The sequence below is a fragment of the Notothenia rossii genome, assembly GCF_949606895.1.
Source record: "Notothenia rossii genome assembly, chromosome: 5".
Taxonomy (NCBI): Eukaryota; Metazoa; Chordata; class Actinopteri; order Perciformes; family Nototheniidae; genus Notothenia; species Notothenia rossii.
In genome coordinates this window covers 89687138-89705443 of record NC_136903.1, presented here as the reverse complement: position 1 = coordinate 89705443, position 18306 = coordinate 89687138, and the positions used below count along the sequence as shown (strand labels likewise).

Sequence of the window (18306 nt, the reverse complement as noted above, 5' to 3'; positions counted from 1 at the left end):
GTTGCTACGATCAGAGCCGAATTTGAACATTTCCTTTATCGTGTGTTCATCAGGTTTTTTATTGCACAACAAAATCATGTAAACATAATATGTAAATAACCCAATTTGTGTTCTGTGAAACTGAAAAGGATATAACATATTATTTTGAAGGCGAGGAAGTTGTTGTTGCTATGGAAACAACATGACGGAGAAAACTTAATATCTTCTACATATAAAGACGGAGAAAGTAAAGAACAAAGTCTGAAAATATCAGTACAGTATCATAATACTTTAACATAATTGTTTGTGTTACTTTCGTTGCAGTTGTATGTCTTAAATGTAATGTAAATGTTGCCTTTGTGTGTGGTTCGGGGCCATCTTCGTGCGAAATTCACAATTCAATATTAGTGTGTGTCCATCGGGTGTACATTTCGGGGACAGTTGTGACAGGGGCTTTAACAATTGTGAAGATTTAGCAGCCAGGTATATATTGCACAGATATTAACGGCATATATATATATATATATTATATATATATATATATATATATATTGCATATAGTTGGTATTTAACAACAAGAGGTGGTCATTCAATTAAATTCATTCAAAAGGTTTATTGTCATATGCACAAAGCTACAGTACAGTGTAGAAAATGGCAATGAAATTCTTCTGACCTGAGCTGCTCCAACGATGCAACATATAATAAAATACAGAATAAAAAGTAGTGCAAAAGTCTATAGTCTGTGTTGTTATTTGTGTGGGGGGTCTACCAGGGACCATGATGATACAGGGAATCACTCAGAGGGAGAACAAAGAGAGGAGAGGGAGACGGAGTTGTTGATCGAGGAGGAAACACTTGCTGAGGGAGGCTGTGCAGGATTCAAAGATTCAAAGGTTGTATTGTCCTCACAGAGCTACAGTAGAGATGGCAATGAAAGCTTCTGAGAGAGAGTCAGGGGACAAGGCCAGGCAAAAACTGCTAGCTGACACATCTTCATGCAAAAGTGAGAAAATGTCGTCCACAGCTTAATTCAAACTCATTGAGGAGCTAAAAGTGCACATAAAACTCTGACTCTGCTGACGGAGGAAAACCTTGATTCTTTTATGTTTAGCTTACAATATGTGGTCAAAGTGGTTATTTTTAAGGTTAGATGTACTTTATTCATACCAAGTGGGGAAATGTTTTTGACAAAGCAGCAGAAAGTATTACACATGATTTACAGGACTGTCTCAGATAATTAGAATATTGTGATAAAAGTTCTTTATTTTCTGTAATGCAATTAAAAAAACAAAAATGTCATACATTCTGGATTCATTACAAATCAACTGAAATATTGCAAGCCTTTTATTATTTTAATATTGCTGATTATGGCATACAGCTTAAGAAAACTCAAAATCCTATCTCAAAAAATTAGAATAGTTCCTCAGACCAAGTAAAAAAAAAGATTTATAACAGCAAAACACAATCAAACATTTGAAAATGTCCATTAATGCACTCAGTACTTGGTTGGGGAATCCTTTTGCACGGATTACTGCATCAATGCGGCGTGGCATGGAGGCAATCAGCTGTGGCATTGCTGAGGTGTTATGGATGCCCAGGATGCTTCAATAGCGGCCTTTAGCTCATTAGCATTGTTGGGTCTGGTGGTCTTTCAGCTTCTTCTTCACAATACCCCACATATTCTCTATGGGGTTCAGGTCAGGGGAATTTGCAGGCCAATCGAGGACAGTAATGCCAATGGTCAGTTACACCAGTTACTGGTGGTTTTGGCACTGCTGGGCAGGTGCCAGATCATGCTGGAAAATGAATTCCTCATCTCCATAGAGCTTTTCAGCAGACGGAAGCATGTAGTGCTCTAAAATCTCTTGGTACACAGCTGTATTTACTCTGGCTTGATGAAACACAGTGGACCAACACCAGCAGCTGACATGGCTCCCCAAACCATCGCTGACTGTGGGAACTTCACACTGGATTTCAAGCAACTTGGATTTTGCTCCTCTCCAGCCCTTTCTCCAGACTCTGGCGCCTTGACTTCCAAATGAAATACAAAACTTGCTTTCGTCTGAAAAGAGGACTTTGGACCACTGTGCAACTGTCCAGTGCTTCTTTTCCTTAGCCAAGTCAGACGCCTCTTCCGTTGTCTTGAGTTCAGAAGTGGCTTGACCATGGGAATACGGCTATTGTAGCCCATTTCCGGACACGTCTGTGAACAGTGACTTTTGATACCTGGACTCCAGCTTCAGTCCACTGTCTTTGAAGCTCCCCCAAATTCTGGAAGCGGACTCTTCTTCACAATGCTGTTAAGGCTGCGGTCATCTCTCTTGGTTGTGCAGCGTTTCCTGCCACATTTCCCCCTTCCAACAGACTTTTTGTGGATGTGCTTTGAACTGCACTCTGTGAACAGCTTGCTCTTTGAGAAATTTCTTTTTGTGTCTTACCCTCCTGATGGAGGGTGTCAATGACGGTCCTCTGGACAGCAGTCAGATCAGCAGTCTTCCCCATACTTGTGATTTAGTTTACTGAACCAAGCTGAGTGTTTTTCAAGGCTCAGGAAACCCTTGCAGGTGTTTCGAGTTAATTAGACGATTCAAGTGATTCGTTGAACACCCTACTAGTATACTTTTCGAATGATATTCTAATATTTAGAGATAGGATATTTGAGTTTTCTTAAGCTGTATGCCATAATCAGCAATATTAAAATAATAAAAGGCTTGCAATATTTCATGTTGATTTGTAATGAATCAGAATGTATGACATTTTTGTTTTTTTTAATTGCATTACAGAAAATAAAGAACTTTATCACAATATTCTAATTTTCTGAGACAGTCCTGTATATATATAATAAAAATACATAGAAATAGATACAAATGTACAATGTACACATGAACTGTAGGAAAGATACAGTATATCATTTGAGTATCTGAAGAATATACAATATAACAAATACTGAATACATTAGAATACTCTATAATAGACAAAACTACATTAGCATGGCTAACACTCAGAGCTAACCTGTACTGGAGAGCATGTGTGTGAAGAAGCAGGAAGTAAAAAGGAACTCACCTTGTGGTATAACCGGCAAGAGAGAAAGCCTTTGAGCTCCATACTGTTTCAGAGAGAATCCTTGATAATCCATGATATGGCGTTTCATCACGGCAGCATTTAGTTTAGACAGTAGCTGCCGGGTCCCGCATGAGCTCAGCCCCCTCCTTTTTTTTAATCAATTATTTTATTTTTTTAAAGCTTTATTCCCCAAATCAGCACTTTAGAAACAGGAAGTGAAATAGAGGGATATGAGGCATGGCTAGAATGGGTGATCTGTTTGGTATTTTGAGCAAAACACTTCATAGACATGTTTTTTATGTTTTTTTATATATCTGAGACCTATGCTATTGCCTACACATAGCATGATAGGTAACCTTTAAAGAACACTCAGTTCCTCCAATGCATTTATTTTATATATTTTTTTTGATGGATTTAAAAAACAAACGTGTATTCATATTGTTATTTATTATTATTAATATTTCTTTTATGTTGTGCAAACCTGCTCGTTTTGAGACTGGTACAACATTTTTTGTAAAGCGTCTTTGAGCATTTGTTATATGGAGTGTTTTTTCATTTGTATTAATATCGTTAATTATTTAATATCATCATTTTTAAGTAATATACAAATGTGCTAGTTTTGTCCCCACAACGATCAACTTTTTGGGAATTCTTTAGGATTTGCAGAATTATGGTGAATATCGACTCCTGCTTTAGTACATAGGTTTATTTTTTAGAATTGATGTTGAAGTCCAGTTTAGCCAGTTTTCAATCTGGAGATAGTCTGAGTCTAACTGATCCTGTTTCTGTCTCAGAGGAGCAGTTTCTCACTGATGAGAACATGGTGGAGGCGCGAGAAGCTTCTGAAGAAGATCTGCTGGTGGTTCACACCAAACGCTACCTCAACAAACTGAAGGTCACTCAGATTACCCACAACCCACCTCTCAGTATGACACTTAATAATGGCACTGATGCATAGGTTTAGGGTTTAAATATTGTTCTTGTGTTTGTGCTGTTTTGTTTTTTGTTTTGTGTACCTTGAAAGGCGCCTTCATAATTAAAATGTATTATTATTATTATTATGATTATTATACATGTAACAGGATCCAATCAAATGTAACTGTATTGCCTTAGAGTAAATCATACAGAAAGAAGTAATCATGCTGTTAAATGTCTAAGGCTTGGATTACTAGCGGGATGTTAAAATACATCTAAAATAAAGATCAAAATATTATATGTTGACGTACTGCCTCCTTTTTTATTTTGGTTTCTTTCATTCTTCCTATTTTAAAAATGTGTTTTAGGTTGACGATTTATTAAATTGAAATACTGTGTTTGCTTTTAATTAATATATGCTCAAGATAGGCTCATTATTACTGAAAAACTAAAACATATCAAACATAGTGTAACATATCGTAAAAAATAAATTTAAAAAAACCAAAAGTACTAGTAGAGTAAAAAACAATATGATAAATATGAACAAAATTAATTAAACAAAGATTAGAAACATCAATTTCTTTTTAAATAATAATAATTGAAAAATTAAAAATAATAACACTACAGACAAAAAGGATTAACAAACAATACAGTCCCAGGTTTTTATAGCAAAACTAGATTTAAATTTGTTTTAAATTGGAATGAGTTACATGTTGGCGTCTTCATATACAGTGTGTTAGATTTACCTGAGGAACCACCCAAAGTACACTTTATTTTTTCCGTTTGTAGAAACCTCACACATTCTCCTTTTTGGGTTTATTTACGTTTCAGTCCATCTGTGGTTTTGTTTGCCTTTTAGGGGATAAAGTCACAGTTACAATGTTTTAACCGTCACTGACTGTGTTTTTTATTTATCTCAGTGGTCTATGGTTGTGGCAAACATCACGGAAATCCCACCTCTCATCTTCCTGCCTAATTTCCTGGTTCAAAGGAGAGTGTTGAGGCCTTTGAGGACGCAGACCGGAGGAACCATAATGGTAGCTATTTGAGATTGAGAATATGTTTAATTTCTTCAGTAAACACAAATCCTTTAGGGAATGCAAACACCACCTATTATTCAAAATCCACTTCTTCATGTCTCTTCTACATCAACATGTGTCCCCTCTTCTTCATGTCTCTTCTACATCAACATGTTTCCCCTCTTCTTCATGTCTCTTCTACATCAACATGTGTCCCCTCTTCTTCATGTCTTTTCTACATCAACATGTGTCCCCTCTTCTTCATGTCTCTTCTACATCAACATGTGTCCCCTCTTCTTCATGTCTCTTCTACATCAACATGTGTCCCCTCTTCTTCATGTCTTTTCTACATCAACATGTGTCCCCTCTTCATGTCTCTTCTTCATCAACATGTGTCCCCTCTTCTTCATGTCTCTTCTACATCAACATGTGTCCCCTCTTCTTCATGTGTCTTCTACATCAACATGTGTCCCCTCTTCTTCATGTCTCTTCTACATCAACATGTGTCCCCTGTTCCTCATGTGTCTTCTTCATCAACATGTGTCCCCTCTTCCTCATGTCTCTTCTACATCAACATGTGTCCCCTCTTCTTCATGTCTCTTCTACATCAACATGTGTCCCCTCTTCTTCATGTCTCTTCTACATCAACATGTGTCCCCTCTGTGTAAAGAGACTCTGAAAGTTTCAGGAACAAAGATTCTCTCTCTTTTTGATCCATTTCTATAAAAACCTGTCTGAAAATGAGCTGATCAGATTTTGGCCACATTATGATGTCATAACGATGTGTTGGCTTGTGCAACCATTGGCTAATCAGCAACCAAGGTAACCCCCCCCCCCCCCCACCTTATCACCTGAATCTCCTCCTAGAGCACCATTGAGTTCTTTGTAACCAAATCTCTCTCAGAGGGGCGTGGGGAGGGGCTCCGTATTTTCATCTAAAGTAACAGACAGAGAATCAGCACTTTAAAAACAGGGCTGAAACAGAGGGGATTATGGGTAATGCTGCAAAGATCTGTTTGGTGATTGGAGCCAAACACTTCAGAGACAGGTTCTGTTTATATCTGAGATCTGTGATATATTGATGAAAAACAGTATAATAGGGGACTTTTAATTATTGTTCGCTTCATGTAAGTTGGAAAAGTAGATTTTTTATTTTGTCAATTGGTATTCTGATAAACTCGGAAGGGGACACTTTATGTATTTGTCTATGTTGATTTCAAAAAGGTATTTGAAGTTTGTCTTCTTTCTACCACAGGCCGGAAAACTGGCTATAGACCGAGGGTGGGCTGTGAACGTGGGTAAGTGAGTTTCTAGTTCAGTAACCAAAAGAGATAATTAGATAGATGTATAGATATACAGTATACCATCGATACAGCCCATACTGTGTTCCCTTTAGTGTTTACTTCCTGTCTGTCTTCTTCTGCTGATCCATTTAGTGTTTACTTCCTGTCTGTCTTCTTCTGTTGATTTCTCTGATGTCCAGCGCTCTGTCTTTTAACCTCGTTCCTTCTCTTTTCCTCTTTGTATTTGTATATATTGGACATATTTAAGCCATCATGAATCCAAAGTGTCTCTCCCTCCACAAATATAAAAATAAATATTCACAAAGTATCCCACTGTGTTTTCTAACAGATGGAAACTAATGCTTGTTGTCCACAACTGATTATAAATTGATCGGACTTCTCTCAGCGGATTGATATAACTACACAAAGTCTCTTGATCCCCTTAGCAACGGTCTGTTCTCCTTAACAACGGCCTGCTCGGAAAAAAGAACAGACCTCTGGAATGTCCAAACTGACCAATCAGAATCAAGTATTCGACTACATCGTGTAATAACCTGATTGAATGGTTATCATCCCATTTGTTCTTCCTTGTGCTGTACATTACTGCTCTTCAAGCATTTCAGCATCAACTCGTTGTGACACAGGGGACAACACAGAGGACACAGCAGCTGCTATTGCTGCTACAAACTCAATAAAACCAATTGTTGCTGTTGAGATAAATAGATTTCTTAGGTTTGCTGTGGCATGCTCATATGACGTCCTGACACTGATGCTGAGTTTTTCTGTTACCCAGGAGGAGGGTTTCACCACTGCTCCAGCGACAGAGGGGGGGGCTTCTGTGCTTACGCTGACATCACTCTGGCCATCAAGGTAACTGTTGGATATTTATTGAAAGGCATCAAAGGTTTGACAAAAAAATAGAAAAATAAAACACACACCCTTTTGGTTCAAAAACACTGTTAAAAGTTTAAAATGAAATGCCACTAAATATATTCAGATTATAAGGATGTGTTTAACCCAAATGTACCGTCTGAAACCTTTACTGGTTTTTATGCATGATGAAAAAGAGAGACGAGCAACTTGCTAAGAAACACTGGTGTTAAGTACATTGTTAGCTCTTTGGAAACACAAGCCTAATGTTTGGAGAAGCCATTGTTTGTATGTTTTCGATTATGTGGAGCACGTTTTGGATTTCACTGTGCTGATGTTTATTATCGTTTTGATGGATGTTGCTATTACTCTAATTTTCATTGATAAATAATAACCTTTAAGTGTGGTTTTCACCCCTTGACTTAGGAACAGGTGTTGACTATGAGTGGAAGGGCAAACCATTTGATATGAAAGCTACCCATGTTACGCCGTATGGCTATGAATCTTCAGTTAAAAGTTAAACATTGCACTTATTGTAAGTCGCTTTGGGTAAAAGCGTCAGATAAATGCAATGTAATGTAAAAACATTTTCATATATTACTCACTCTGCTTTCCTTCAAATAAAAGGATGACTAAATGGATGATTAGTGGGGAAGCACGTTGATTCTCTGACCGTTCATAGCAGCTGGCATTGCTTTACTTGGTCTACTATGACTTGTAGCTTTTGATGGCTAATTACAGCTAATGTAAACCATTTTTACAGAAATAAGCGTAACGTTAATAGTTCCCTTTTTGGTTTGACATGTCGTTGAGATTTCAAAACACATAAGCAGTTTGGCAAGATATGGCATAAGATGGAAGAAAGTTACTCCAATGCATTCACACATACTGAACTGTGAACGTGTCTTCTTCGGAGAGAAAGCAAACATTTCCCCATCTGTTTCTCAGTTTCTGTTTGAGAGAGTGGAAGGCATCTCCAGGGCGACCATCATTGATCTGGATGCTCATCAGGTGAGCCGATACCATTACCTCTTTCTGTGTCAATGCTCAGGAGCCCACATCGTAGATTACCCCTCTTTCACCACTTCAGCCAATCAATACGGCTCCCTGCAGACCAAATTGGCCCTCACTGTCATCATCAGTGAAATGTAACAAAAAGAATCTCCTCTGGAAAACAGTTGAGTGCATACCAGCGTCAAATAATAAAAGACCATCACTGGGTTATCTGCAGTAATGTCAGCGCCTTGTGTGTTTCGGGTTGTTTTCACTGAGATGTGTCTGAAGTGTCGTTACAATACACACACATTGCATAATATACGTTAGAGTTTTTCAAAAACAGTGCCTTAAAGTGCCTTCAGTTCTATTCTTGCAATATTATACATTTTTGATGTGATTCAGGGGCGAAAAATAACAAAAGCATTTTGATATATGTTACTTTATTTCCATTAACCAGTCTTTAAACACCTCTAGAGACCATACAGTGTTCCCTTTAGTGTTTACTTCCTGTCTGTCTTCTTCTGCTGTTCCCTTTAGTGTTTATTTCCTGTCTGTCTTCTTCTGCTGTTCCCTTTAGTGTTTACTTCCTGTCTGTCTTCTTCTGCTTTTCCCTTTAGTGTTTATTTCCTGTCTGTCTTCTTCTGCTGTTCCCTTTAGTGTTTACTTCCTGTCTGTCATCTTCTGCTGTTCGCATTAGTGCTTACTTCCTGTCTGTCTTCTTCTGCTGTTCCCTTTAGTGTTTATTTCCTGTCTGTCTTCTTCTGCTGTTTCCTTTAGTGTTTACTTCCTGTCTGTCTTCTTCTTCTGCTGTTCCCTTTAGTGTTTATTTCCTGTCTGTCTTCTTCTGCTGTTCCCTTTAGTGTTTATTTCCTGTCTGTCTTCTTCTGCTGTTCCCTTTAGTGTTTACTTCATGTCTGTCATCTTCTGCTGTTCCCTTTAGTGTTTACTTCCTGTCTGTCATCTTCTTCTGCTGTTCCCTTTAGTGTTTACTTCCTGTCTGTCTTCTTCTGCTGTTCCCTTTAGTGTATACTTCCTGTCTGTCTTCTTCTGCTGTTCCCTTTAGTGTTTACATCCTGTCTGTCTTCTTCTGCTGTTCCCTTTAGTGTTTACTTCCTGTCTGTCTACTTCTGCTGTTCCCTTTAGTGTTTACTTCCTGTCTTTTTCTTCTTCTGCTGTTCCCATTAGTGTTTACTTCCTGCATGTCTTCTTCTGCTGTTCCCTGTAGTGCTTACTTCCTGTCTGTCTTATTCTGCTGTTCCCTTTAGTGTTTACTTCCTGTCAGTTTTCTTCTGCTGAATTCTCTGATGTCTTTTAACCTCTCTTCTTCTCTTGCTCTCTTTTTTTCCTGTGGACAGTTTAGCCATCATGAATCTAACGTTTTGTCTTCTCCACAAATATAAAAAGAAATGTAAAAAAGTTATTTCACAGTGTTTTCTGATGGACGAAAGTAATGTGTTTTTTTCCCTCACTACTTTCTACGGATTGATATGACTGCACATAGTCCTTTGATCCTCCTTTACAACGGTCTGTTTTCCTTAGCGACGGTCTGCTCTCCTTTGCAACGGTCTGCTTGTAAAAAATCTGGAATGTCCAAATTGACCAATCAGATTTGAGTATTCAACTAATCTGTGTAATCATGTCGCTTAAAGTCTTCCTGAGGGATTCACATGATCTACTACACCAGTTGAAATACTGCAAAAAGTCCCAGCTAATAATCTATACTGTATATATTTCAGTTTGAGTCTATGGCTGAACATCCTAGTCAAGTCAAGTTAATTTCATTTAACTTTATAATGTATACTATTGGGCTACTGTCTATAAACCCTGTGTTGCAGAAAGACAATAACTGATCCTTGAATCCTTGTATAACCTGGTGCATGTAAACAAAAGCATGTCTCAATGTTCCCAAGGTTAATGGCTATTTTCCAGGAATACAGCACTTTTTTCTTGAGCTATAGCTTATGGGAAATGATGAGCCTTTACCTATTGACACTTGCAGAAGATCAATAAAGATGCTGAGTAAATAATTTATGGAGAACAAAGAGAAAAATCTGCATCCAGGTGGGCCTGAAGTACCCCTCTCAGCAGATAATGAGGCACAGGGAAGTATTGAGGATATGCAGTAAAATCCTAATTACAACCCTGAGCATGACACTTGAAGTGCTCTCGTTTGCACATCAATTGAAATGATAGCCTAGGCAGCTGTGTTGCTTATTCACACAGCTAAACAATAACGATCCACTCATGTAGAAATAACTAACAAGCTTTCTTTTTATTAAATGTTGCTATATCTTGTGTTTCCGCTCTGTTGTAGGGGAATGGACACGAGCGTGATTTCTTGGACGATAAACGAGTTTTCATCATGGACGTGTACAATCGCTACATATATCCTGAAGACAATGCTGCCAAAAGTGAGCACCACTCATTTCCTCATTCTTGCTTTTTAATCTTTGATTGTATAGACATTAGATAACCTTAATATACTGTATATATAACGTGTTATATTGTACATAGGTGCATGAGCGGCTTTACCATGTGTGTTATCTGGAGTATCAAAGAACGGATTTCTATATAATATATTCATATTATTCCCTTTAATTTAACATCATTTTAAAATGTACTCGCCAAGTAAAGATGTGATATGACTGCATATACATTAGTCTCTCGATCCTCCTCTACAATGGTTTGTTCTCCCTAGCAACATTCTGCTCTCCTTAGCGACAGTCTGCTCTCCCTAGCGATGGCCTGTTCTCCCTAGCAACGGTCTATTCTCCCTAGCAACGGTCTGTTCCTTGAAAAAAAACTGAACTCTGTAATGTCAGATTTGATTAATCAGAATTGAATATTTAACTAAGGCATGTAATAATATTGCTTATATGCTTCTAGTGGGAGGCGACAGTGCAACTGTTAGATCTTACTCGCCAAGTAAATATAAGATAAAGGCATTGTGACACTGCTTCTTCTGGCTTTTGCGTTCCCACATGTAGTGCTGGATGAAACTCAGGATTTTGTTTTACGGAGGAAAAGTATATATTTGCAGTTCAAAAAGGGGCTTAACACAAACCAAGTCTACTGTTGTCAATGTGCATGCACCTATTGGCACTCTGGCTGTGTACAGAGGGAACATTTACTTTGTTCAAGTCTGTTAGAGGTGTAGGATTACTCCTGCTTCAATAATACAGCAGATAAAGTAATAACCAAGCATGTGATGTGTGTAGAGAGTGTGTTCATACTGTAGCAGCTGTAATGTTGTGCAGTTTTAATACTGAGTTAAAACAGTGGTAGGCTGTATGTAAACGTTTAAATGAGGCTGCAGGTAATCATTCTTTCTGCCTTCTAATGCTGCAAATGGCACTTCCCCTCTGCATGGCACCCATTTGTGTGGGTTTGGCTGGGTCAAAGTTCAGGGTCTACATCTCTCCTGATGTCTGGTTAGAAGTTGATGTTTGAGTGGAGAGCGCTGCCTCCTCCAGCTCAAATCTTACATTACACTCTGGGCTATTTAAAGTCTGTTATGACTTCCCTCTGAAGGATCACTCACTCCATTATAACTCAGCAGGAAAGCTGTCACGCAGCAGTCTGTGCGACATTATAATCGTTGCTTTTTACACTAATTTGTCAATGCATTAAAGCTGATCTGACAACCACATGCTGCCATTTGGTCCCAATTCCAACAAAACTCTGGGGACCAAACGTCTCAATCCTGCCTTCAAAGTTGTTCCCCTCCTTCGGCTATCTTCTTCTCGACACGTAATTTTTATAATTAATTTAAGAAAGTGAAATGAATGCACTTTCTGGTTGTTTAAGATAAAGCCTGCAGTTCCTTCTGCCTCATATGACACATTTATTTCTCTCTACCTTCAAAGACCAAAGCTTACCATTTTTTGACATGATTTGGACAGAAATCAGTTTTATATTATTCCATTTTGTAGCTTAATTCTGTTTGAAATTTGGAACATGTGGTCTCCTTTTCAACTTTTTTCCTTATTTGCGTTAATTATTTAAAATGTACATACTAATTAATAATAAAATTGCTGCAGATTTGAGTATTCTTAATGGAAAAAACACAATTTCTTACCTGCGGGATCAAAGGAATACAGTTAGCAAGCCTTTACTCTGTGTTAAAAGAAATCATCTGCAGCAATGATAAGCCTTCATGTAGTGTTCCCATGTTGTGTGTTAAACTCTGATTGGGACACTAACTTAAACCACAGCCAATGAAGACAGAGTGGTAGTAGATCAACCATTTACTCTCACACTTCCTCATTAACATGTTGGTGAAGACTGTAAATTAAGACAATGTAAAATTGCTCAGTGTGTTCCTGTGTTTTAAACAATTGTAAAACATGAATGGCTTTCTTGCACTGCAGGTGGTAGTTAACATGGCTACGAGCATTGTTGCAATGTATATGCAATTGTCCGAGGTGGGAAGTAGTGGAGTACAAATACTTCGTTACTGTACTTAAGTACATTGTTCTGGTATCAGTACTTTACTCCACTACTTATTTTTCTGATGACTTTTTACTTTCTACTTCTTACATGTTGAACTCAAATACCTGTACTTTCTACTTCTTACATGTTGAACTCAAATACCTTTACTTTCTACTTCTCACATGTTGAACACAAATACCTGTACTTTCTACTTCTCCAATTTTGAACACAAATACCTGTACTTTCTACTTCTTACATGTTGAACTCAAATCCCTGTACTTTCTACTTCTTACATGTTGAACCCAAATACCTGTACTTTCTACTTCTTACATGTTGAACACAAATCCCTGTACTTTCTACTTCTCACATGTTGAACACAAATACCTGTACTTTCTACTTCTCTCATGTTGAACTCAAATACCTGTACTTTCTACTTCTCTCATTTTCCAAACAGGCTGGTTCCTTTAGTCTGAATGTGTGTTTGGTGGCGTGATCATTATTATTTAGAGTCATTGCGTGCCTATTGATTTGAACACGATCCGTGTATCCATCATTTCCTGGTCTTCTCTAAAGAAGAGGGACCAATGGAAACGTTGTCATGTTGCCGTTGGTCACCATGGAAACATTCATTAGCTAACAATGACATTATTGTTCTATTAATATAAAGGGAGGTCAGGTACTCTTTAAAACAGCTGCTAGTTATGGGTACTTTTTACTGAAGTACATTTCAAAGCCTCTTTACTTTGACTTGAGTAAAGAAGTTTAGTCAGTGCTTCTACTTTTACCAGAGTATTTATAAACACGAGTATCTGTACTTCTACTTGAATAAAGGATGTGTGTACTTTTGCCATCTCTGACAATTGTAAGTAATTAGATTTTTAAACAAACCTCAACATTTCTTTGGCTACAAATCTGTTAACAAGGCAAGGCATTCAAGGGCTTCAAGGGCAGCACACTTCTTATACATGGACATCCCAGGAGTATTGTGTTTGGGTTGGCTAACTGATGGCAGTAATTGTGGATATTGATTATGTCCCTGTTACTCCAGAAGCCATAAAGAGGAAGGTTGAGCTGGACTGGGGAACTGAAGACTCGGAGTATCTTCAGAAGGTGGAGCTCCACACAGAAGGATCTCTGAACGAGGTCAGACCCGATATCATCGTCTACAACGCGGGGACAGACGTCCTGGATGGAGACCCTCTGGGAGGACTCTCCATTTCTCCTCAGGTACTAAACCTGCTCCATCAGACAAGGATTTCGACAAAAAAATTGGGAATACAAAAATCTGTTTTCTGACTTTTTTTAAAGACATTTTCAAATACTTTGGGCACCTTGGGATTGCTGTGAGCAATGAAAGGTGCTTTATAAATTGAATTTATTATTGTTATTATTACTTTAAAATAAATTCTCAGGAATATTCAAAAGTTTGACTTTTTCCATCCGAATTTTCACTAATTTCCTCCGAATTTGTATATTTGTACTGGGATTTAAAAATAACTTTAAAAAGGGGATTCATAAAGTGGATTTTTCTTCTTCTTGTTTGATTTCTGACTTTTTTCTCAGAAAATTCCACAATTTTGACGTTTTTTCTCAGAATTTTGACTTTTTTCTCAGAAATGTTCAGAATTCTGACTTTTTTCTCAGATTTTTTAAGAATTTTGACTTTTTTCCTCAGAATTTTGACTTTTTTCTCAGAATTGTGTCTTTTCTTTTTCTCAGACATTTTCCATTCCTGACTTTTTTTATTAGAAATGTTCATAATTTTCCTCACAAATTTGTGTATTTGTAGACTGTATATAAAAATACCCTAAAAATGGGGATTAAAAAAGTGGATTCTCCTTTTCCTTCAGGGCATCGTTAAGAGAGATGAGATTGTGTTCAGAGCTGCGAGGCGTCGAGGCATCCCGATACTCATGGTGACATCGGGGGGGTACCAGAAGAGAACCGCCCGTATCATCGCCGACTCCATCATCAACCTGCATCGGGAGGCCCTGATTGGTCCAGAGGCTCTGGAGGGGGAGGGGTCATCGTCTATGGTGACCAGCATGATGAGCAGCTCTGGATCTACTGGGTCAACATCCACTGCGGTCTGAGATGCAATAATTCTGCCACTAACACTAACATGTGTTTCCTGTGAAGGTTTAACATTTGAAGGCACGGAAGTCACTTTGTAATTCTTTCTTGTTTTTTTTCAGAAATTTTCTGAATGTTGACTTTTTTTTCTCAGTATTTTGACTTTTTTCTCAAAATTCTTTTTTTTTTTTTATCAGACATTTTCAGAATTTACTTTTTTCTTCAGAACTCTTTCTTTTCTTTTTCAGAAATGTTCAGAACTCTTTCTTTTCTTTTTCAGAAATGTTCAGAACTCTTGACTTTTTTCTCAGACATTTTCAGAATTTTGACTTTTTTCTCAGAATTCTGTTTTTTTTTTCTGTCTCACTAATTCTGCCTCTAACACTAACATGTGTTTCCTCTGCAGGTGTAACATGTGAAGGCACTGCAGTAACTTTATATTGTGCAGTAATTATGGTGTCAGGTTGTTGCCGCACACACAAAAGTGTTTAATTTAACCCAATACCAGACGGGGTTACCCAGTGCTTGATTGCACATTTAATCTAACAAGATTTTGATTTATTTTTTACTTTATAGGTTGGCCATGAATCAAAGGGAATAATTCTGGAAAGAGAATAATTTTACTGCAACGACAGCACTATTCTGACTGCAGTCAATTTCATTAATAGTAATTTGAAAGTCGGAGAATGAAGGCTTTTATGTTTAATGTATGTTTGGAGTCTTCTTTCATCTCAGGAAATGGAATAATGTCATATGTGAAATATATAAAATGCTATGGTATTGTAAAAAGGTTTGAGATTCTTTTAAATATGTGGACATTTTATGAATTATCCTGTTAATAGTTGTAGAGGTGAAACACAAGAAAAGAAGCACCTTAAAACTGTAGCTATCGAACTAACCTACTGAATTTTTTTATTATTAATTGTATACGGAAGAGGATAAAGGCCACATGTTGAAAATGTTTGAGATCTGACCAAAAGTTACAAGAAGTGTAAGAAGACTGGGATAAAAGTCAGAATTCTCAACATTTCTGAGAAAAAGTCAGAAATCTGAAAATGTCTGAGAAAAAAAGCTAGAATTTTGAGAAAAAAATCTAAATGTCGGAGAAAAAAATCTAGAATTTTGAGAAAAATGTAAAAATTCTGATCAAAAAACTTAGAAAAAAGTCAACATTCTGAGAAAAAAGTCAGAATTTTGAGCAGTAAAAAAGATTGACGTGGCCCTTATTCTCTTCCCAAACACTGTAAACATGTTTTAACCTCTAGATATTTGTTGTGATCATTAAATAGTTTATTCTTCATTATCCAGTGTTTCATTCATCAGGGTTAGTCATTACTTGTTCTATAATCTGGGCCGTTCATGTGTAATAGGGAGTTGCCAATGATTTGACTGAAGGTTGTACTGTACCTCATACAGTACTGTTCTCCTAATTAAGAAAAATGTTAATGTGGCTGTGAATGTTTTAATAATGAAACTTTGTCTGCCTTGGCTGTGTTCTGGACATGTTTGAGGCAGTTTGGACACATTCATAATGAATGTGTGTAAGCAGTGTCAGTGCTAATTAGCTGAAGCCTTTGATCCGATGTGGTGCTTTTGAATGTGTCTACCTTTTAATTAGAACATCTCACTTTATTCTAAGCCGTCCTTAATACGAGATGAGATCACAGATTCCAGATCGGCAGCTCCTTCCTGTAAGACGATGTTGCCAAAAATAACACTGTGTTCAAAGCTGTACTGTATTTTTCTAAGGGCGTGTTTGTGGTTTGTGCTGAAATTAAAAACGACTTCTATGCATTCACACTGGTATTAAAAACATCTGTGACAACTGTCTTTTTTGGACATTTTTTTTTTTTTTTTTAAATCTTTGAATTTCTTGTATAACGCCAATGCTAAAGTTTGGAAAACCAAGATAATAAAACTGTTTTAATGTAGTTAAATGGAAAGGTTGAAGCAACATATGACACAGAGCGCTGGCAGAGTGCCAAAACCTGAGGAAAGGCGAAGAAAACAAGATGGAAATTGGTAGAAAAATATCACTGGTCCCCGGCTTGAGCTTCAACCTCAGGATCCATGTATCTGTGATCCTCTCCAGAATGGAAGTAGTCATCACATACAGAGCATCAAGTAGTTCCTGAACAGTGTCCTTCACATGCTGATATCCAAGAGAGGGAGTTACACAGTCACAAGATGGAGGAATAGAAAGCAGTATTCAATGTTTACTTCAGATTAGCTCCACGTCAGAAATGATCATGCTTGTCATATGTCTCTCTCCATAGAGGCTGAATCATCATGTTAATCACATAGCTATCATATGCCTCAAACAGTCCTGATGCTCTTCTAGGTCATCACACATCCTGTCATGTTCACAGCTACAGTTGATACCTTTGTTATCATGTGGACTCTGATATTGGAAGAGGACATTCAGTATTTTCACAACAGAAATATGATCAGACAGTTGTATAAGAATTAGCTCAGGTGTTTCAACCGAAATTACCAATTACTGACATGCTTTGCATAATGTGAGATCTGGATTAGTTCCCACTACAAGCTGTTATTTATGCTTGTCCATCATCAGCTAATTCACAATACTGTCTTCCAGTCACATAGAAACCTTGTCTTTAAACAAAAACACAGAGCTGACTTAGAAAAAATATTTTTTTACGAACTTCAACTTAAAGTAGGAATTAAATTAAAGAATTGAATTCTCAACACGGCCTCCTGCCTCTGATAACCGTGGTTTGTGGGGGAAGTAGAAGTAGAGCAGTTCTGTATTTTTTTCACAGCTCCAGTGTTTTAGAAAGGGAAGACTATTGCACACAGTCTGACTTAATATGATGTATTTTTGACAGTTTGCCGAAGGGAGTGAAGCAAGACTCTGCTTCAGAAATGTTTTCGGGTGGCAGAAGCAAAACGAAAGACTTAATAACAGGTTACATGAAGCTCAGCGCAAGTTCATCAAAGGAAGACTATACATTTCCATTCAACACACGGCTGAATTCCCCTCTTAAAATATACTAATATACTTTAACACCACTATTAACCATTAGCATATCATATGACACATGTCAATAAAAGCTCTTTAAGCAAAGTCTCTCCTGATTGAAATTAATTACTTGATTACTTAATCAGGATACACAAATAAAGTAACTATTCCACACAGTTACATAACAAAAAGAGGTAATCAGAATACTGGTACAGTCAAGAAAATGGAGATAACTATCAGGTTTACAATATCACAATACTCTGTAGACATACGGCCTGAATGTTCTTTTTTTTTTTCATTGAGGCTACTTCCATTCTTCTTTGTTTTAAATAAATGATACTTAATTCCATCATACAGTAGGAGGGGTTTTATTTAGATAAAAGTTCACAGCTGGATCATACACTTTATCCATGCTCATATTTAAAAGAAACATTCTTTGATCCCTTACTGTGTTTCTTGGCGCTGGTGCACGGTCATCGCCCTGCTTTCCAAGGCTACAAATTAAGTTGAGACAGTTTACTTTAAAGGGTTTCCTTGTGTCCGCAATTCAGCCCAAAATATTTTGCACAGTTACTGTTATGCACCCCTATTTCCTCAGAATAAAGGATGACCTTGAGGAAGATGTATGTAGGAGAGATGCAGACGGGAAATCTCAAACCACAGAGACGTGGCTCCCTGCCTAGATTTAAACCAA

At 37.4% G+C, this 18306-nt stretch overlaps 1 protein-coding gene across 1 annotated transcript; it reads left to right on the top strand.

The window, feature by feature from the left end:
• The first annotated feature begins 3190 nt into the window (after positions 1-3190).
• hdac11 (histone deacetylase 11) lies at positions 3191-16454 on the top strand. The gene is made up of 8 exons (XM_079680194.1): positions 3191-3937; positions 4878-4994; positions 6232-6274; positions 7053-7129; positions 8078-8140; positions 10440-10536; positions 13605-13783; positions 14407-16454. The coding sequence occupies exons 1-8, from the start codon at positions 3764-3766 to the stop codon at positions 14647-14649; spliced, it is 993 nt and encodes a 330-aa protein (XP_079536320.1). The 5' UTR covers positions 3191-3763; the 3' UTR covers positions 14650-16454.
• The last annotated feature ends 1852 nt before the right edge of the window (positions 16455-18306 follow it).

Bases quoted from the DNA above. Each gene is read 5' to 3' on its own strand.
- hdac11 (XM_079680194.1), top strand. From the start codon at position 3,764: ATGTTGAAGTCCAGTTTAGCCAGTTTTCAATCTGGAGATAGTCTGAGT. The intron at 4,995-6,231 runs GTAGCTATTTGA...TTTCTACCACAG, and splicing joins AGACCGGAGGAACCATAATG to GCCGGAAAACTGGCTATAGA. The intron at 8,141-10,439 runs GTGAGCCGATAC...GCTCTGTTGTAG, and splicing joins TTGATCTGGATGCTCATCAG to GGGAATGGACACGAGCGTGA.